Source organism: Myotis brandtii, unplaced genomic scaffold (genome assembly GCF_000412655.1).
Source record: "Myotis brandtii unplaced genomic scaffold, ASM41265v1 scaffold653, whole genome shotgun sequence".
In the NCBI taxonomy this organism is placed as follows: Eukaryota; Metazoa; Chordata; class Mammalia; order Chiroptera; family Vespertilionidae; genus Myotis; species Myotis brandtii.
The window spans coordinates 118,997-140,184 of record NW_005370535.1 but is presented as its reverse complement, the minus strand read 5'-3'; the positions used below and the strand labels follow the sequence as shown (position 1 = coordinate 140,184).

The 21,188-nt window shown below is 46.7% G+C and overlaps 1 protein-coding gene across 1 annotated transcript in view; it reads right to left on the bottom strand.

Moving 5' to 3' along the window:
• Window positions 1-16,267, bottom strand: part of LOC102254243 (chromosome unknown open reading frame, human C20orf85) — a 30,254-nt gene extending 13,987 nt beyond the window's left edge. Inside the window, exon 1 of the mRNA XM_014528801.1 lies at window positions 16,237-16,267. Within this exon, the coding sequence (XP_014384287.1) occupies window positions 16,237-16,267 (31 nt within the window). The remainder of the gene's footprint in view (window positions 1-16,236) is intronic.
• Window positions 16,268-21,188: the final 4,921 nt, after the last annotated feature.

The following is a 21,188-nucleotide window of genomic DNA, read 5'->3' as shown; positions in this document are numbered from 1 at the left end:
CCTACTGCCCTCCCCTGCCAGCCTGGTTGCCCCAACTGCCCTCCCCTGCAGGCCTGGTCACCCCCAACTTCCCCCCTTGCTGGCCTAGTTGCCCCCAACTGCCATCTCTTGCAGGCCTGGTCACCCCCAACTACCCATCCTTGCAGGCCTGGTCGCCCCCACCTGCCCTCCCCTGCAGGCCTGGACCCCCCAAACTGCCCCCCCTGCCGATCTGGTGGCCCCAGGAAGCCAGCTGTTCAGTCATTTGGTCGTCCCTCACTAACCCCCCCTACTGGCCTGGTCACCCCACATAGCCTGCTGTTCAGTTGTTACTGTGAGGGGGTCCTGACCAATTTGCATATGACCCTTTTATTAGTATAGATAGAGCTGAGTCATTTAACTCCATAAACAACCTCACCCAATGCAGGCTCTGACTGAACAGGTGCCCTCTAAAATAGTTGAAGTCTAAAAGCTGATTTTTTTTGCTTGGAACAGCAGTTTTATGGCAAGTGTTTTCATTTTTGGCAGCCTAAAGAATATTAGAGCAATGATTGTATCCTTGGCAGTGTTCTGTTTTGTTGGCTGTGCTTTTGGCAAAACAGTTTGATTCTGGCTGTAAATGAGAATTTCTTGACTACCTTCATTAAAAGCCTGACTGCAGGCTCTGGGAACAAATTCTGGGACAGGGCAGAGTTAGAGAAGCTTCAGGAGCTCCCAAAAGAATAACACACACACACACACACACACACAGGATGGCTCTTAAGCACAACACAGAGGTAATTAATACCTTCAGGGCTTTATCAGTCAACTATGAAAAAGAGAGGAACAGCCCTAGCTGGTTTGGATCATTGGATAGAGCATCAGAGAGTCAACTGAAGGGTCCGAGTTTCAATTCCAGTCAAGGGCATGTACCTTGGTTGCAAGCTTGTTATTCGATGTGTCTTGTTTTTCCCCTCCTTTCTACTCTCTAAAAATCAGTGGGAAAATATCCTCAGGTGAGGATAAAAAAAAAGAGAGAGAGGAATGTATGTCACCCTTTCTATAAATAAGCACCTTCTGTGGAGAACCCTCCTTTCCAATGCTACATCCACACAGCCTAAATCTAAGGGGCTTTGTAATTGGCACAAGTCCCTACTACATTTGTACATGTCACACCCTCCAAATATTTCAGCAGGTAACTGTTATTCTCCCTCCTTGGTGACTAGTACAATAAGCCCCATGGTTTTACACAGTGTGCCCTTCCCACAAGTCTTGGGCCAACAACTGGGACCCAGTCCTTTCTCAAGGGAGTTCCCAGCCTGGAAGGTAATCCAAGCAGCAACTCTCAGGGGCAGCACCTTGCCAGCCATTCCCTCTGGCTTTCATGGCTCCTGAAGTCTTGCTGAGAGGTGGAAAGCCACAGTATTGGTGTTCCAGAGCCCCAGACGGGTCCTGCTGAGCCCTCTCTTAACAACTGTGTCTTCTAAAACACAACTCTTCAACAGAACTTGTTCAGAATCTCTTCACATTGGATTAGGGACTCTAATCTCTGAAACACCACCCAGTTCATACTCAAGTCTTCAATTCTCTGAGGCAAGACACAGGTGTGCTCACTTTCCCTCGGCAGCAGGTCATTTCTATTTGCAAGGGAGCCTCTCCTCACAGTTAAGAAAATGACCCCGAATTCTCTCCTGGCATATTTAGATTTGGGACTTTATCTCCAAATCTCCTCCATCTGCCCTTCCAGTAAGACACTGTGACACATTTGAGAATTAGGATCAGGAAAAACCTTGAGTTTCCCAACATTGCCGTTCAAAGCAATCTCCAAAAATGCATGCGATTCCATTATTTTTTAAGGAACTATAGATTTAAGATGAAAATGGTGCCTTTCTAACAACATACCATGAAGGTCATGTTACCTCAGAAAACTGTTTGAGCAGAGGAAATAGGAAAAATATAAATTACTTTTAGTATCCACATGAATCTCTGGCAAAGTATTGTGTTTGGTCTTCAGCACCTACTTTTTACCCCTGGGAAAAATGAAGTCAAGGTGAGCCTCAAAGTAGATCTCTGAAATGCAGAATTGCCTCTATCCTCAAGTGACCCTCAAACCTTTACAGTGATTGAGAACAATGTATATGTTAGCTTTAAAAAACTGTAAAATTTTCCTAATAAAAAACCCAATTACAAAATAATGGAATCATTAACCATACTAAATAAACCTAAGAAATGTGGCATACTTTCAGTTACTTGTAAACTTGGTTATTAATCCAAATTTTATATTCAGTCCTAGATTACTTTACACTGAGAGGTGGAGAAGCTATCATGTATAATAAAAGGCTAATATGCAAATAGACCAAATGGTGGAACCGGAACAACCGAACAACCGGTCGCTATGACGTTGCTGACTTCCAGGGGGCGTGTGTGGAACATGGCGGGCATCAGCTGCAGTGGGATGGTGGAACAGGTGAGTGGAGGTGCCAGACCAAGGCGGGGCGCCGGTTGCTGTCATTGGGCAAGCCTCTGGTGGTTACTGAAAATTCTTTGCTCCTGCGTGCCATGGTCCTGCCTGGCATTTGCACCTGCTGTCGGCGGTGGCCCCGATCGCCCCTCAGGGCTTCTCCACCTCCCCCTGCTCCCAAGGGTTGATCGGAGCAGCAGCCCCCACTCGCAGCTGTTGACAGCGACAGCCACGCTTGCACCCTCTATTGGCACCAGCCCCAAAGGCTCCACGCTGTCAGTGGGTGTGAGCAGGTCCAGTGCAGTCAGCATGTGGGAGCAGCGGCAGCGGCAGGAGCAGGGCTGCCAGCAGACAGGGGACCTGGGGCTGTGGTGGGAGGGACTGGGTGGGGGCACGGAGGATGGGTTCCCAGCCTGGAAGGTAATCCAAGCAGCAACTCTCAGGGGCAGCACCTTGCCAGCCATTCCCTCTGGCTTTCATGGCTCCTGAAGTCTTGCTGAGAGGTGGAAAGCCACAGTATTGGTGTTCCAGAGCCCCAGACGGGTCCTGCTGAGCCCTCTCTTAACAACTGTGTCTTCTAAAACACAACTCTTCAACAGAACTTGTTCAGAATCTCTTCACATTGGATTAGGGACTCTAATCTCTGAAACACCACCCAGTTCATACTCAAGTCTTCAATTCTCTGAGGCAAGACACAGGTGTGCTCACTTTCCCTCGGCAGCAGGTCATTTCTATTTGCAAGGGAGCCTCTCCTCACAGTTAAGAAAATGACCCCGAATTCTCTCCTGGCATATTTAGATTTGGGACTTTATCTCCAAATCTCCTCCATCTGCCCTTCCAGTAAGACACTGTGACACATTTGAGAATTAGGATCAGGAAAAACCTTGAGTTTCCCAACATTGCCGTTCAAAGCAATCTCCAAAAATGCATGCGATTCCATTATTTTTTAAGGAACTATAGATTTAAGATGAAAATGGTGCCTTTCTAACAACATACCATGAAGGTCATGTTACCTCAGAAAACTGTTTGAGCAGAGGAAATAGGAAAAATATAAATTACTTTTAGTATCCACATGAATCTCTGGCAAAGTATTGTGTTTGGTCTTCAGCACCTACTTTTTACCCCTGGGAAAAATGAAGTCAAGGTGAGCCTCAAAGTAGATCTCTGAAATGCAGAATTGCCTCTATCCTCAAGTGACCCTCAAACCTTTACAGTGATTGAGAACAATGTATATGTTAGCTTTAAAAAACTGTAAAATTTTCCTAATAAAAAACCCAATTACAAAATAATGGAATCATTAACCATACTAAATAAACCTAAGAAATGTGGCATACTTTCAGTTACTTGTAAACTTGGTTATTAATCCAAATTTTATATTCAGTCCTAGATTACTTTACACTGAGAGGTGGAGAAGCTATCATGTATAATAAAAGGCTAATATGCAAATAGACCAAATGGTGGAACCGGAACAACCGAACAACCGGTCGCTATGACGTTGCTGACTTCCAGGGGGCGTGTGTGGAACATGGCGGGCATCAGCTGCAGTGGGATGGTGGAACAGGTGAGTGGAGGTGCCAGACCAAGGCGGGGCGCCGGTTGCTGTCATTGGGCAAGCCTCTGGTGGTTACTGAAAATTCTTTGCTCCCCGTGCCGCGGTCCTGCCTGGCACTCACTCCTGCTGCCAGCGCCAACCCCACTCACACCCGCAGCTGGCGCTGGTCCCAATTGCTCAGCACCATCAGCGGGAGCAAGCAGTGACTGCCGGCCCTGATAGCCCCTGAGGGCTTTTCCACCTCCCTCTGCTCCTGAGGGGCAATCAAGGCAGTAGCCACTGCTTGCACCCGCTGACAGCGCCGGCCCTGATTGTATCCACTGCTGGCACTGGCCCCAATCGCTCTACACCATCAGTGGGTGCAAGCTGGGCCAGCGCCATCAGCAGGTGGGAGCCTCGGCAGTTGAGGCAGAGCTGCCGGCAGACAGGGGAACAGGGGCTGTGGTGGGAGGGACTGGGTGGGGGCACGGAGGATGGGCCGAGACCCGCCCCTGTGCCCACTGCAGCCTTGTAGCCCACAGGTCCTTTCAAGGTGCATGAATTCGTGCACTGGGCCCTTAGTTTTTTCATATGTCTCTTGGCCATCTGTATGTCCTCTTTGGAGAAGTGTCTATTTAGGTCCTTGGCCCATATTTTAATTGGATTGTTTGTCTTCCTTTGGTTACATTGTATGATTTCCTTATGTATTTTGGATATTAACCCTTTATCAGAAGTATCAATGCTAAATATGTTCTCCTATACAGTGGGCTTCCGTTTCATTTTGCTTATAGTTTCTTTAGCTATGCAGAAGCTTTTTATTTTGATGTACTAGTCCAATTTGTTTATTTTCTCCTTAGTTTCCTTTGCCTTAGGAGATGTATCCATAAACATATTGCTAAGAGAGATGTCTGAGATTTTGCTGCCTATGGTTTCTTCTAGGATTTTTATGGTTCATGACTTACATTTAAGTCTTTTATCCATTTTGAGTTAATTCTTGTGTATGGTGTAAGTTTGTGGTTTAGTTTCATTTTTTTTTTTGCATGTATCTGTCCAATTTCCCAAACCATTTATTGAAGAGACTGTCTTTACTCCATTGTATGTTCTTGCCTCCTTTGTCAAATATTAATTGAGTGTAATGGCTTGGGTCGATTTCTGGGGTCTTGATTCTGTACCACGCTGTTTTGATTATGGTGGCTTTGTAGTATAACTTGAAATCTGGTATTGTGATTCCTCCAACTTTGCTCTTCTTTCTCAAGATTGCTGCAGTGATTTATGGACTTTTTTGATTTCATATAAATTTTGGAGTATTTTTTCTACTCTATGAAATATGCTGTTGGTATTTTTAAAATATATTTTATTGATTTTTTACAGAGAGGAAGGGAGAAGGATAGAGAGTTAGAAACATCAATGAGAGAGAAACATCGATGAGCTGCCTCCTGCACACCCCCTACTGGGGATGTGCCCGCAACCAAGGTACATGCCCTTGACCGGAATTGAACCTGGGACCTTTCAGTCCGCAGACTGACGCTCTATTCACTGAGCCAAACTGGTTAGAGCTGCTGTTGGTATTTTAATAGGGATTACATTTAATCTGCAGGTTGCCTTGGGTAGTATGGACATTTTAATGATGTTGATTCTACCAATCCATGAACATGTTATATTCTTCCATTTGTTTATATCTTCCTCTCTCTTTTTTCAATGTCCTGTAGTTTTTCAAGTACAGATCTTTTGCCTCCTTGGTTAAGTTTATTCCTAAGTATCCTAATGTTTTTGTTGCAATGGTAAATGGGATTGTTTGTTTAGTTTCTCTTTCTGAGAATTCATTATTGGTGTATAAAAAAGCCAAGGATTTTTGGGTGTTGATTTTGTATTCTGCTACATTGCCAAATTCATTTATTAAATCTAGTAGTTTTTTTGGGGGAATCTTTAGGGTTTTTTTTTTTTTAGGGACAATGTACCTTTTTTTTCTTCTTGTCTGATCACTGTGGCTAGGACTTCCAGTACTATGTTGAATGAGAGTGGTGTTGGATTTTGTTGAATACTTTTTCTACATCTATTGATATGATCATGTGATTTTTGTCTTTCAGTTTGTTTATGTGATATATCACATTTATTGATTTGTGAATATTGTACCAGCCTTGCATCCCTGGAATAAATCCCACTTGGTCATGTTGTATGACCTTTTTAATATATTTAGCTGGATGCGATTTGCAAATATTTTGTTGAGGATTTTAGCATCTATATTCATGAGGGATATTGGCCTGTAATTCTCTTTCTTTGTAGTGTCTTTATGTGGTTTTGGAATTAAGGTAATGCTTGCCTCATAAAAAGAGTTTGGAAGTGTTCTTTCCTCTTGGATTTTCTGAAATGGTTTGAGTAGTATAGGTGTTATTTCTTCTTTGAAGGTGTGGTAAAACTCCCCTGTGAAGCCGTCCGGAAATTGGTGGGCTTTTGTTTCCTGGGAGATTTTTGATTACTGCTTCTATTTCATCAGTTTTTATTGGCCCATTCAGGTTTTCTGATTCCTCCTGATTCAGGTTTGGAAGATTGTATTTTTCAAGGAATTTGTCCATTTTATCCTCATTTGCTAGCTCGTTTGCATATAGTTGTTCATAGTATTTTCTTGCAATCTTTTGTACTTCTGTGGTGTTAGTGGGTACTTCTCCACTTTTGTTTCTGATTTTATTTATTTGGGTCCTTCATCTTTGTTTCTTGATGGGCCTGACTAACGGTTTATCAATTTTGTTTATTCTTTCAAAGGGCCAGCTCTTGGTTTCATTGATTTTTTTGTATTGTTTTTATAGTTTCTATGTTATTTATTTCTGCTCTAATCTTTGTTGTTTCCTTCCTCCTACTTGCTCTGGGCTTTTTTTGTTGTTCTCTTTCTAGTTCTTTAAGTTGTAGGGTTAAATAGTTTATTGCTGGTTTTTCTTTCCTTTTCTTTTCTTTTCTTTTTCCTTTATTTTTTATTTGTTAAGTATGCTTGTAATGCTATGAACTTCTGTCTAAGAACAGCTTATGATGTTTCTGAGAGATTTGGGGTTGTTGTGTGTTCATTTTCATTTGTTTCCAGGAAGTTTTTGATTTCTTTCTTGATCTTGTTGGTAACCTGTTCATTGTTTAGTAACATGCTATTTAGCCTCCATGTGTTTGAATGTTTTGGGGTGATTTAACTGTAGTTGATTTCTAATACCACACCACTGTGATCTGAGAAGATTCTTGATATTATTTCAAACTCCTTGAACTTGTAGAGACTTTTTTGTGTCCTAACATGTGGTCTATCTTTGTGAATGATCCATGCACTTGAGAAGAATGTATATTCTGCAGCTTTGGGGTGAAATGTTCTATAAATCACAATTAAATTAATCTGATCCAGTGTATCCTTTAGAGTCACTATTTCCTTGTCAAGTTTTTGTCTGGAAGATCTATCCAATGAAGTCAGCGGGGTGTTAAAGTCCCCTACTATGACTGTGTTGTTGCCGATCTCTCCCTTAAAGTCCTCTAGCAGTTTTTTTTTTTTTTAATAGATTTAGGTGCTCCTATATTGGGTGCATAGATGTTTACCAGGGTTATATCCTCTTGTTGGATAAATCCCTTTAGTATTATGTAGTGACCTTTGTTGTCTCTTGTGATGGCCTTCGTTTTAAAGTCTATTTTGTTGTATATGAATATTGCTACTCCAGATTTTTTCTCTTTTCCATTTGCATGGAATTTTTCCCCCCATCCCTTCCCTCTCATCCTGTGTATGTCTTTTGTTCTGAGGTGGGTGTCTTATAGATAGCATATAGTTAGGTCATGTTTTTGTATCCACTCAGTTACCCTATGACTTTTGGTTAGAGCATATAATCCATTTACATTTTGGGTTATTATTGATAGGTACTTATTTATTGCCATTTTAATTCTGTATGCCTAGGTTTCTCTCTCTGTTTCTTCTTCTCATTACAGCAGTCCCTTTAGCATTTTTTTGGTGGTGATATACTCCTTTAGCCTTTTTTGCGTGTGTCTGGAAGCTCTTTATTTGACCTTGTATTTTGAATCATAGTTTTGCTGGATATAGTAATCTTGGTTTCAGATCCTTGCTCTCTATTACCTTGAATACTTCATGCCATTCCCTCTGGCCTGTAGAGTTTCTGATGAGAAATCAGGTGTCAGCCTTATGGGAGAGCCTTTGTAGGTAACAGTTTGCTTTTCTCTTGCTGCCTTTAAGATTCTCTCTTGGTCTTTAATTTTTTGCATTTTAATTATGAAGTGATTGGGTGTGGGCCTATTTGTGTTCTTCTTGCTTGGGGTTCTCTGTGCCTCCTGAACTTGTGTGACTTTTCCCCTTACCAGGTTAGGGAAGTTTTCTTCAAACATGTTCTCTATCCCTTTCTCCCTTCCTGCCTCTTTTGGCACACCTGATATTCTAATATTGTTACATTTCACATTGTCTCACAGCTCCCTTAAGCTGTCCTACTGTTGTTGTTGTTGTTTTTTTAATTGTTCTTTCTTTTTGGTTCTCTGGTTGAGTGATTTTTTTCAACCCTGTCTTCTAATTCACTGATTTGATCCTCAGCTTTCCCTAATCTGATGTGTATTCCTTCTAATGTGTTCTTTATTTGTGTTATGTCATTTTTTATATCTGACTCTTTTTTTCATAGTTACTAGATCCTTTTTCATGCTATTGAGTATCTTTACCATCATTGCTCTGAACTCTGATTCAAATAAGTTTCGTATCTCTGGTTCATTTATCTCTTTTTTTGGAGAATTCTCTTATTCTTTCATTTGGGGGTTGTTTCTTTGTCTCCTCATTTTGGCTATCTGTTTGTGATTATGTATTAGGTAGGTCCTCTATGCCTCTCAATCTCTAGTGCAGGATAGTGTCAAATGCTGTTTCTGACTAATTAGATCAGGGAAAGACTCAAAGCCTCCAGAGACTGCCTCTGCCTACGACTGATTGGATTCTGACTTGTATTGCACCCTGGCAATTGTCCTCAGAGTTTTTTTTCCCCAACATGGTGGGGCAGTTGCTTCTGCCTGGAGGCTAATTGTTATTTTTAGTCTCTTAAGTGGCCTCAGGGCAAGGTGTTTTCCAATAGGGTGGGTCAACTGTCTTCCCCGCATGCAAGGCAAATGTCCCCTGTGTGAGGGAATGAGACTCAGCACAGGAAACTGGTGGTGTCTGCCTTCTGAGCTCTAACCACCTGAGTCCCCAATCCTGGCTTCTGCTTACACAGCTCCAGTCCACTCCCCTGAGTTCTCAGTGGCACCCCCACCATGGCTTAGATATCTCTCTGGAACTTCAGTTTCTGTTTGTGGGCACCTGGCCAGCCCTTTTGCACCTCCGCCCCTCCCGCCAGTCTCTATGCGGTCTCCACTTTTAGTCCTGTATCAGGGTTCTCTCCTACGAGTCTTCTGTTGATTATTCAGAAAGTTCTCCTGTATTTTAGTTGTAATTCCAATTTGTTCCTGGGAGCATGTTCATGCAGCATTCACTTACTCTGCCGCCATTTTTAATCTCCCAGAAAGAACTATTTAAAGGCCTATTTTAATAAAGGCCTCTCTGAGGAGGGAACATTTGAGCACAGAGGGAGGGACCCCTGCCAAGGAATTGGAAGAGTTTTCTACTGAGAAGAGAAGGGCAGAGCAAAGGTCCTGAGGTGGAACCAGCCTAGGGTGTTTGAAGAACACTGAAGAGGCCAGTGCAGCCAGGAGTTCAGCCAGGTGGGGGCAGGGATGTGAATGCAAGCAGGTGATAATGCAGCCTGATATATGCAATTGGGGTAGATGAATATGATTCAGAGTGAGCCCCAGGTAAGGCAGAAAAGTGCAGAGAAGGTGATGAGTGAGTTGGGTTTTGAAGGGTGAATAAGGGTTTGCTAGTTCTGCCCATTTGCCTCAGATATGGGGCACCCTGAGGGTGGGGGCAGTCCAGGATGGGAGATGGGTAGAGTGTACAGGCTTTGGAATTGGTTGTGGGCGGGAGTCCTAGCTCTGCTGAATGCCAGCTCAGTGACCTTGGGTGGGTTGGCTAGCCTGTTGAGCCCAGTGTCCTCATCTGTAAAATGAGCTTATAGGGATCCTAGGAGGCTGTGAGGAGCGAGTGTAAAGCGGTGCCTGGAAGGTTGTGCTCACAAATAAAGGGCAGCATCACCTGAGCAATAGCAGCAATAGCATGCTTGTTGTCCTGGCTCAGGGGCTCCCAGCCCAAGGCAGTGGGGAGATGGAAATGGGGCTTGGAAAGAACCTGTGTTTTGCTTTGAGGATGTCTGTTTTGAAGACCAGGCCGTGGCTGGCCGGTGGATTGACTGGAAGGCGGATTTCTTCTTTCTTGAGAAGTAAGAGAGGAACCACAGTCACACTGTCAGGGGCTGCTCCCTGGGGCCCACCCTGAGCAACCATCATGGTGCCAGCATTCATCTGGCCTGGCTGGGTGCTTCCTCACATTCTCATGTCACGGAGGAGGGATTCATTTATGATCATTTTGCAGAAGGGAAATGGGCTCAAGCAGCAGGGGGAAGAGAGAGGATTTGAACCAAACCCCAAAGCCCCCATTTATGTAAACCCTAGGCTTGGAGGGCGCTCTCCTAAGGGGCAGGACCCTGCAGGAAGACAGGGTCCACGTATCCTGGTCTCCCTCTCTCTCTTCACTCGTGAGGATGCCCTTTTCCCTCTGGATTTCCAAGTGGCTGGAGCTTGGGGGTGGGTGTTGAATCTAAGCAGCGACTGGTAGCTGGGGAAGGAGCTCAGGTCTGGCTTTTCCAAGGTGATGTCTGCATGAGGCAAAGTTTCTCCTCCTAGTGACACTTGGGAGTGACATCAGGGCCTGCTGTGGTTTCAGGTGGCTGAGGGCGACAGAGGACCCAGGTCAGGTAGAGCCCTCCAGACGCCAGCTCCCCGAGCTCCCTGGAGACTCCTTGCTGCTGACCAACAGGCACGGGCTTGCTTCACCCAACTGTGCACAGAGAGGACTCACCATCCTGCTGGGTGTGTGCTATCAACCCTGAATTAGCACAACCGCCAGAACCTTCCAGCAGCAGTGCTGCCAGATTTGGCAAACAGAAACACAGGAGGCCTAGTTAAGCTTGAACTTCCGGGAGCGCACTCACACTACACTCTACGTACACAAGAAATTGTTTGTTGTTTACCTATCCAGTTCAGCTGGGCAGCCTGCCTCTCATCTGACCCCCTATCCTCAGCGAATGTCGACACTGGTGTATGACCCCTGCTCAGCAAATTAACACATTTCTGTACATAAAATTCTCTTTATTTCTAGTGGCCTCTTTTTCTCTTTGATTTATCTATAGCCTTCACCTTCTCTCCTGGTTCTAGGGGTTGAAACCTCTTCCTCCTGATACTTGGAATCCAGTTGCAATATCTTCACCTAATACTTTGGTTTGTTTTAAGTGTCACTGGGCAAGGCTCTCAAACAGGACGCGCTGAGGGAGGACTGCCGACTTGCTGATTGGATGTGGGGAACGAAGACAACATTCACAGCTCCAGAGGGTGCGCCGTGTTCCCGTAGATGAATATTTTTGGCCCTCTCTCAGTGTTCTGGGACAGTTTTTCATTTTCCTTTCTTCTTGCTGTTGCTTTATAAAACATTTAAATGGCGGGAGCCAACTGCTGCTTTTTAGTTTTGAAGCTAAACTGTTTCCTTTTTATTCTGTGACTTTTTTTAAACCACGCACAGCATGCTTTGTGCCCGAGCGCGCCTGCCAGCCAGCGCGCTTTTTCACAGCTGGGCTGGCGCTTATTGCCTCGCGGAGGCTGGAGCGCCAAGTGCCAATCGCCAGGGAATGCTCTGGTGGCTTCACCAACCTCCAGCGTCAGGAGCTCAGCAGCTCCAGTCTTTCCACAGCCAGTCTGGCTCAGTCACAGCGAAGGAACTCTTCTTTCGCTTCACAAATAGTCTACCTGCAGCGCCTGAGGGACAAGCAACTTCAGCTCTGGGTGTTGCTGAAGGAAGGAGCGAGTCCCTCCCACAGCACCCGGGGCCTGGGGAGTCTGCTCTCCATTTGGTCTCCTCATCAATTATCACCCCAATGAGAGGCCCCCACCCGGTTACGGATGCAGCTTGTCCACTCTCCCTGCCCCTCGCTCCTTCCTTTCCAGCCTGTCTTGAGCCAGTTCTTGGGGAGTCAGAAAAGCGCATTGTCTGTGGGAAAAGAGGTCAGTTTGAATGCGAGCAGCCATGACCTCCAGGCATGACCAGCCCTCGCCAGCCTTGAGTGTTTGAGGAGGTAGGTCCCTGAGAAGCAGGGGGTGTCCTGAGCTTTCACAGTTTGCATCTGCCACGGAGGTCAGAAATGCATGTACCTGATGCCAGAGGTGTTGCCATGGAAGTGTTTGAGTGTAGTTTTTAGTCACACATACCCAACTTGAGCGGGAAGCTAACCTATATTATCCAGAGCTAGTTCCTTTAGCTGCACTGGGGATGCAGGGGCCTGTGGCCTCCCTCTGAAGCCTGGGCCACAGGCCCCTGCAGCCCCAGTGCAGCTGAAGGAACTAGCTCTGTTCCCAAAGATGACAACATCCCTTCCTTACTCACCCAGTGGCGCTAGACTAACCTCTCCCATCCTCCATTTGCTGAAGCCTAAGGTGAAATGGCTTTGAATGGCCATTCATTCGTTCGTTCCTTCAACCAATAAATATTTATTGAGTCTTTTCTCTGTGCTGGGCCTTGTGCAGGGCCAGCAGGGCCAAGACAGGCCTGGTTCTAACCTTAGGATGCTTCCAGTCCAGTAAACAAACAAACCAGGAGATTTGCTGGTGGGGACAAGTGTTATAAAAACATAAAGTGTAGGATGGGGTGGGGTCAGGGAGCTCTCTGGGCAGGGTGGTCACAGAAGGCGGCATCTGAGCTGGGACCCAAGTGAGGCAAGGAGGCCATCATCGCTGGAGACAGCATACCATACACCCCCATGTCCAATGCCCCTCTAAGAACATTCTCTGATATCCTCATTGCCAATATCCAGGTTTGCCTGGGGGCATCAAGGAATTCAGGGCCAAGACCTCATGAGAGAGAGAAGGAAGATTGTACTCTTGAAATCTTTTTCAGATCATCCCCTTCAATGCTGGAAGTGGTTCTGGATAGCAGCTAGTTTTACTGTCCTCCCTTCTGTCCCCAGCCCAAACCTGGCCAATCACCAGACTTCATTCTCCTGGCTGCAGTGATTGGTTCAACAGGAGGACATGTGACTCAAGCAGTGCCAATCAGAGTCTTTCCCTGGGATTTTACAGAGACTCCAGGCTGGGGTAACAAGAGCTTTCTTTTTGTCAATCTGATGATGATGATGATGATGATGAGATCTGAAATTTATTAAACACTTACTATATAGTAAGTACTTCCCAAGCATCACTGCATTGACCAAGCACAATAGCTCCAGGATGTACAAAGGATGATCATTCTTATCTTGCAGAGGCAAACACAGAATCAGAGAAGTAAAGCCACTAGTTCATGGTCTCACAACTATAAAGACAGAAAGCCAAGATCCAATGTGCTTAGCAATCAATGTGGCCAATCACAAGAATTCACTTAGGCCTCTTAGATAGATAATAACCAGGAATGTGTCGTTTCCCATGTGACACTTGAAGCAATCCTAATGATTATAAAGGGAGTGAATAGCATTGTTCTTTTCTGTCCTCCCAAGGCTCGAGTGAAAGGCTCTGCAGGTGAGCATTAGTTGGGTCTTAAGAACCTATTCTGTGTGGAGCTCCTGGTAGGGGTGATCTAGGGTCTGTCTTGTTCTTGCACCCAGACCCAGCCCACTGGCCAGTGCCTGGCACATAGTAGGCCCTCAGCAGACATTGGTTGAGTGAAGGCTGTTAGCCATTCTGTGGCTCAAAGCCTCACCCAGGGCATGAATGGCAACCTGAGCTACTAGGAGACGTGGTCCCCAGATCTGGGTCAGGACCCGGTGGGACTATGCAATCTGATCTAAAAGGAAGTTGATGGTGCGGATTGGTCTCTTTCAGCATCCTTCATACTGGTGTCTGGGGAGACGTCCCTTTGAGGCTCCTATTGTTCACTTCCAGATAACTTCATATGAAATGGGTTTTAAAGGAAAGCGGAGGTGGGGCGCTCTATGAGACCCAGAAGGCTAAGTTGGGAATATCTGCTTTTTCAGAGATTTGCTGGCACTGTGATTATTGAGGACCTGCACACCTGCCTGGTCTTTTAAAGCTGGTCAATATGCAGGCAGGTGCCCTGCTCCCAGCTCTGGGTTGTCCGTCCAATCACAGGAGACGCTTAAGAGCTGCATTCAGATAGGAATCTGGGAGACTGTCAGGGGGCGCTATCCGCAGTCAGGCCCCCGTCCTTGAGTTTATTTCCTGTGACTGCCAGGGCGGGCAGAGCGGAGGACGAGCTCCTGAAATGTTTTCCGTCCCGTGACACTGCTGGCTGTGGAGGTGAGATCCTGGGCTCCTGGGTACAGACAGGGTTTCCCAGGCTCACCGGGAGGCTGCAGGTCTTGAGGGATGAGAGGGCACTGAAGCTTCCACGAAGGAAGGGAAGCTCAATGTTGAAGACCCCAGAGCCCTATCGACAACTATGAGAGCCCCGGACATCCTGTGATTGTCTCGGGCTTGTCCTAGCTGGGGAGCCTTCGAGCGTGTGAACGCCTACCTGGCAGCCTGATGAGCTCAGGAACTGACAGTAACCACGTGGGATGTTCTGAGCATAAAAATGCCTATGGGAGCGGCGATACTGGGAAATCACGTCCTGGCGATGGAGTTATCTGTACCTTGAGCAAGCTCTGTCCATTGCTCTTGTGTGTCTAGGACAGTGATGGCGAACTTATGACACTCATTTTTTGGTTGATTTTTCTTTGTTAAATGGCATTTAAATATATAAAATAAATATCAAAAATATAAATCTTCGTTTTACTATGGTTGCAAATATCAAAAAATTTCTATATGTGACACGGCGCCAGAGTTAAGTTAGGGTTTTTCAAAATGCTGACACGCCTAGCTCAAAAGGTTCGCCATCACTGGCCTAGGATAACATACTTCAAACGCACCCCAATCTCTCCTCCACGGCCCCAGGGACAATCACCAGTGCAGGCGAGACGACCCAACATCCTCACTGTCATCTTTCCCAGCAGACCTCTGTTGCCTCTCCAGTGCCCACCGACGTAAGAGAAACGTGTCTTTCTCCATTATAAGTTTTACCTAATCCTTTTCATCCAACCCTTGCTTTGCTTTCTCCCACCCCCTTAATCTACCACCAATGGATTTCATGTACCTTTGATTCTAGTGTATAAAAATAAATGACAAAACTGCTATTCCTTGGAGCATTTTATTAGTCCTTTGAGATTTTGCTTACAGGTCTGGCCCTCAGCTCTGGCTCAAATATTGGTCTGCAATTTCTTTTGTTGACAAAAGGTCTGTATTCAGGTTGCTGGGGCCTGTGTTCAGGTGGCTGGGGCCTGTAGAATGGCCTGTGAAGCAGACTGGAGGTCTGAGGACCCGTTGGGAGGTTGTTAGTGATTCCTAGGGAAGTGCTGATGAGTCTTGGGCCAGAGAATTGGCATTTGGGGTGGTGGTGGGGGGGAGAGTTAGAAATGATGGGATATGGGAGAAATTGGGAGGTTGGATTAACCAGACTTTACTGAAAGTGTTAGATATTCAGCTCAAATCTCAGATAAAAAAGGGAATTGTTAAGCTCCTATATTTGAAGAGTTTGGAGGTGTCAGCTAAGGCTGTAGCCAGGAGTTTGAGCAACGCCATCCTGACTGGCGTCCTCCACCCCTTGGCTCTGTGCAGGTCCCTGCTGGCCTATCTGAGGCAGGTTCTCTCTGGGGGTGGCCACCAGCAGCTCCAGGCTGCAGGCTGGGAGGTGGGTCCCACTTTCCCCATCGCTCCTGCACGAGCCTCCGGATTCTCTCTGACTGGACTGCCGGGTTGTGTGCCCATCTCTGGTGGGATTACCATGCAACGCAGATGGCATGAGCTGATTGACAGGCTGGGGCCGTGTGTCCACTCTAACACCTGGTTGGCTCCTGGATGCACAGTCAAGGAAACCTGGCAAGTGTCCCCTGCCAAGGTGTGGGGCCAGTGGACGTGGGGGAGGAAACAGACATCACACGTGACAGCATCTTGCTGAGGTGTGGCCAGCGGCTGGGGCGGGGCCGGGGGCCATGAATTGAACCTGCGGACAAGGCGTGGCGGAGCGGCTACCACGGCAACGACATTTGGACCAAATTAAACCAAAATAACCCTCTGGCTCTGCCCGACGCAATGGTCTGCTGGTCTGGCCTTCGCTTGCCTGTAACTCCACTCTCGTTTCCACTTTATCTCTTACTTGAGATCTTGTCACGCTGCTCCCCGCTCATTGCTCCTCATTCAGGGGAAAGGGAGGAAGCAGCGCAATCTCGCCTTTCATCTCCCGGGACAATCGGCTTGTCACACCGATAACCGATAACCGGGATGGGTTTTACAGGAAACAATTTTTTTTGGTCCAAGACAGAAAACGTCTTGCTGGTGAGTCAGTTGTGGGGTGATTGTGGAAGCCCGGGTTCAAGGATGCTGTTAGGTGTGTCGGGGCGGCTCTAGCCATGTGGTTAAATTGTGAGGCTCCCTGCCTGCCCAGTTTGGGGGGCTCCATCCACCTCTGGCTCTTTTCTGGGTCTCCTACCGAAACTGGATCTCCCCGTGCTCGTGTTCCTCGCCCTTCAAGACTGCCCTTGAGTCCTTCGGATCACAGGGTGTCCCATTGTCCTGGAGGCCCCTCTGCTTGTGGCGGGTCCCTGTCTCTCAGCGTGTGCCCATGGTCTCCTCTCCAGTGAAAGGCATGGGGCCAGAGGACCCCTGGACTCTGCTGTGTCTGGACTCTGGTCTCTAATAACAGCCACTCACACGCAGGAGCCCGGGTAGGAGCCCTTCCGCTGAGCCAGGCTGGGTTACGCATCTGCACATGGGATCTGGTGGAACAGACTTGGCTTTCTTCCTCTTTCCTTAGAACCTAACTCTGCTGTCTCTTCCTCCAGGAAGACCGCCCAGGCCAGATGCCCGTCCCACCTTCTGTGGCATCACATCCCTTCTCTCATCGTGTGCTTTCCAAGTGAATTCTCAAAGTTGAGTTTTGCTCCCCACTGACCTCTCAGAGTCCAGGACAGTGATGGTGTTCAGTTGGCGCTCAGTAACTATTCGTTCAGTGGATCAGCGAACCAGGGCGAGAGGATGTCAGTTCTTGGTGCACACTCATGCCCAGCGGCTCCAAAGACCAGCGGGGCTATCAGTGGGCGTGGAAGAGGCACACGGCAGGAGCAGAGCAACACTGTCCATGCACAGCGCTCCTCCTCCCTCCTGTGGGGTTTCACGCTCCCAGAGGGGAGAGCTGCAGGCCCGGGCGGTGCACACCCTCACTGGGCCCTCCCACACCCGCCGAGCCGTGCGGCTCAGCCTTGCACACTACCTTGCACACTACCCCCAACTTGAGTTCCTTGGCTCCTGTGGTTCTGTCATTTCAAAGAAGTTTTTTTTTTTTTTTTCTGTGGGTTATTTTATACAGAGCAGATTTTCAAATCAAAGAGAGAGAACATTTTTCCTCCCTTCTTTTTCCCGTGAAAGGCAGGGGGTCTAAGACATTTTAATAGCTTTCATATTTCTCGCTCCAAATATATTATTTCAGCACAATAGTTTCTTTGCGGGAGAATTGCTTAAATGATTCAAAATGGATTTAAAAATATATTTCAAGTTTTAATTTTATGCACAGAACATTAATGAGCGGAGTGCCTTAGAGACTGCCTGTCACTTTAACATATTCACAATATTCTCAACACAGATGTTATTCCATCCAAATCCATTTAGAGGGAAGAAACCAGCACATTTTTTCTTGGGCGATGTCAAAAAATATATTATTCTTGAAGTTGTATTTTGATCCCAGAATTCTGTGCAAAATACCATGGAGAGGGGGGCGGGGCTTGTCAAGTCCCTTGGACACCAAACTTTTTGAAAATCAAGAAAGGAGAAGCGGCCCAGATCTTTCGATTTAGTTCACATTTTTGTGTCCTCTCATGAGGACTTTGAGCTGCGACAAACGAAAGGGGAGAAGATGGCGACTTCACTGAGCTGAGCGGTTGACGGGTTTTCAACATCGTTCTATCAACAACCAGGGGGTGAACAGATATTAGATTTGAGGCAAAAAAAAAAAATGTAGAAAGAGCAACTCTCACTGGTTTTATTCTCACCCAAGGATATTTTGATATTTTTATTGATTTGAGAAAGAGAAAGAGAGAGAAGGGGGGGGAGAGAGAGAGAGAGAGAGAGAGCGAGCTCTGTCGCAGGTTCTCTGCAGCCAGAGCTGCTTCTTATTCCAGCCTTTCCCACTTACTCCTGCCCCTTCCCACGCGGTTCCAGCCGGATGTCCGCTCGCAGGAGGGTGGTGGGAAGTGCTCCCTTCACAGTCCCAGCCCTGCAGTGTGCTCCTTATCTGAAGGGGCCTTGGGGCCAGACTTGGGCTCCGGGAGCCGGGGCTCCATCCTGCCATCCCCCTGGTTTCCCTATGCAGGGAAGTCAAGTTCCCAGGGGACCAGGGCCCGCATCCACGTGGCCTCAGCCACTTTCTGTTGAGGGTGCTGCCATATCTTAGTTCTTGGAATATAAGAAAGACGTTAAAAGGTCCCTTCCCCTTTTTAATAAAAAAATGAATTTTATTTTGAAAAGTAGTTAGGCATTACATAAAAATCCGGCCTCAGAGGTCATAGAGAAGGATAAACACCCCAGGAAAGCTAGGGAACTGTGACAAAGGAGGCGGGTGCTGGGCTGTGCCCCTCCGGACGCAGCCTGTGCTCTAAAGACCTGTAAACCAGCTGATGTCGGGGAGACGCATCAGGCGCCCTGATTCTCTGGAGGCGTCTGCAGGAAAAGTCACGGTGATGGTCAGTGCAGGGGGGACCCTGGACAAGTAGGGGGAGGTGAAAATGGGACCCCTCGCCCACCATATGCAGAAGTCAATTCTAGAAGGATTAAAGGCTTACAAGCAATAAAATAACAGTAATAGTATTGCAAGAAATTTATGATACTCTATATATATAGTCTAGGCCAGGGGTGGGCAACCTTTTTGTGAGTGCGTGCCAAAACCAGCAAAATCTCTGACTCAAAATTCTTCTGCGTGCCAACCCTAATTTTTTGAGAACATGTTACACCTACTTGATATCTCTTAAGGTGTACGTATGTGAAGAACCTTGAAGAAATAATAAAATTCATTCGAGCGACAAAAACACAGTATATGATGATGAAAAATACATTCATTTTTTAATGTATACATGTTATGTAAAATTATTTATTTATCTAAGATGCACCTACACTGAATTTATCTGAAAAATAAAAAAGTTGATATTAAGAAAAAAATTGTAAATGGAAGATTATAAGAGAGGGTTTCGAGTGCCAGCAAAAGTTACTGGCATGCCATGTTTGGCACGCGTGCCAGGGGTTGCCCACCCCTGGTCTAGGGGCTGGGAGACCTTCCCAACCAAGACTGGAAACCCAGAAGCAATAACTAAAAAGATAGATTTTTTTAAAATTATGTTTTTATTGATTTTAGAGAGAGAAGAAGGGAGGGGGGAAGAGGGAGGGAGAGAGAGAGAAACATCGATTGACTGACACCCATACACACCCCAACTGGGGATCAAACCTGAAACCTGGGTGTGTGCCCTGACCAGGAATTGAACTGGCAATCTTTCAGTGCACGGGATGATGCTCAACCAATTTTTGACTCTAGGAAATTAAAACGTTTTGCATGCCAAAGATAATACACACACAATCAATATGGGGGGGGGGATATTTGTAACCAAGATGTCGGACAAAGGACTAACTTCTATGCAACACAAACATTCAAATAATCCAGATGTGTTTAAAGTAAAAAGTGAATGTCTTTCCCCTGCCCCAAGCCCCTTCCCTAGGGGGGATCACTTTTAACGGTTTGGCGCATTTCTTTCTGGACGCTCTTTCTTCTCCATCACATCGCAAAAGAAATTAATTTCCATTTTCTGTTGAACCACAGTGATGGGAAGCTGAGCTGGATTTTATTTTTATTGACTGTGCTCTTTCCCAAGCCTGTCATTTGCATCCCACCTACCCTATCTCTGCTAAATGTATACGCTTTTAAACATACGCATTTATTTAAAAAGGAAACTTTAAATCATTACCACAAATGTAAAGCCAGCAGTATCTGCCATATGCAAAAGGCGGTTATAAAAGTCACAAAAGCCGATGGAATTGAATGCCAGTTGGATACTGTAGCTGCCCCTCTCCGAATTAAAAAGGGAGGTGGCAGAATGGGGACTAGTCTCTGGCTGGCCCCTCACAGAGACTCGCCAGGCGGGGCGGGGCCAGAGGGAATGACTACAGAGGAATAAAGTGCCTGTGAGCTGTGAGGCACCACCTGGCCGCTCCAAGCTCACCCTGTGGCCTTCCTTCCCTTTGACAGTGTCCCCTCCACGGACTGCTGGTCCCTGGCCCCTGATGGGGAGAAGGCAGTGCTCCTTGAAGTCAGCACAGTCTGCAGTTGAGTCTCTGGTCTTCCAAACACCGCGTTTATCTTAAATGACCGTGTCCTCCCAGGAGGCTCAGGGGGAGGGGAACGTGCCTCGACGGCCCACCGCTTTTTCCCAAACCCCGTGCAGTTTTTCTAAGGCTTGAACTTGTCAGCGCAGTACTCTGAGACGCACTGAGATACTCGGAGGGGTTGGGTGGTAGCCAAGGACAACTAAACACGCTTGCCTTTTTTTTTTAAATACAGGAAAGAGGAGTAATTTGGTGACATTTTCAGAGGGGCTGCCAGCCACAGCTGGGAAAGACTTTGTTTCTGCGAGTCAGAAGAGAGCAGAGCATCTGATGTTGAGATTTTTTTGGTTCCATCCTCTTTTCACCTCGTACTTTTCTTCCAGACACGGAAAGGCTAGTCTTTTTGACAAGCTGATGGAGAAGGCAGCACCTCGGTGACCAGGAGAAACTGGAAGCGCTGTCTGATGGCAGGGAGTCCAGATACTCAGTTTTAGGACGAGCTTTTGGAGGCAATCTGGCGGAAAGCTGCCCTTCCGGGCGTCCTGTGCGGACTCGGGCTGGTGCTGGGACCAGGGCGCGCTGTGAGCGGAGGCAGCGGCGAGCCCACCGTGGCCGTGGTGGGGAAGGAGCAGATTGTGTTACCAACAGGAACTTTCCAAAAGCAGCGCTTCCTCTTGGTCTTCCATGTGCTCCCCAAGAACCCGGAGAGAGGGCAGTGTTTCCGGGCCCAGCCCTGCGGTGTTCTTC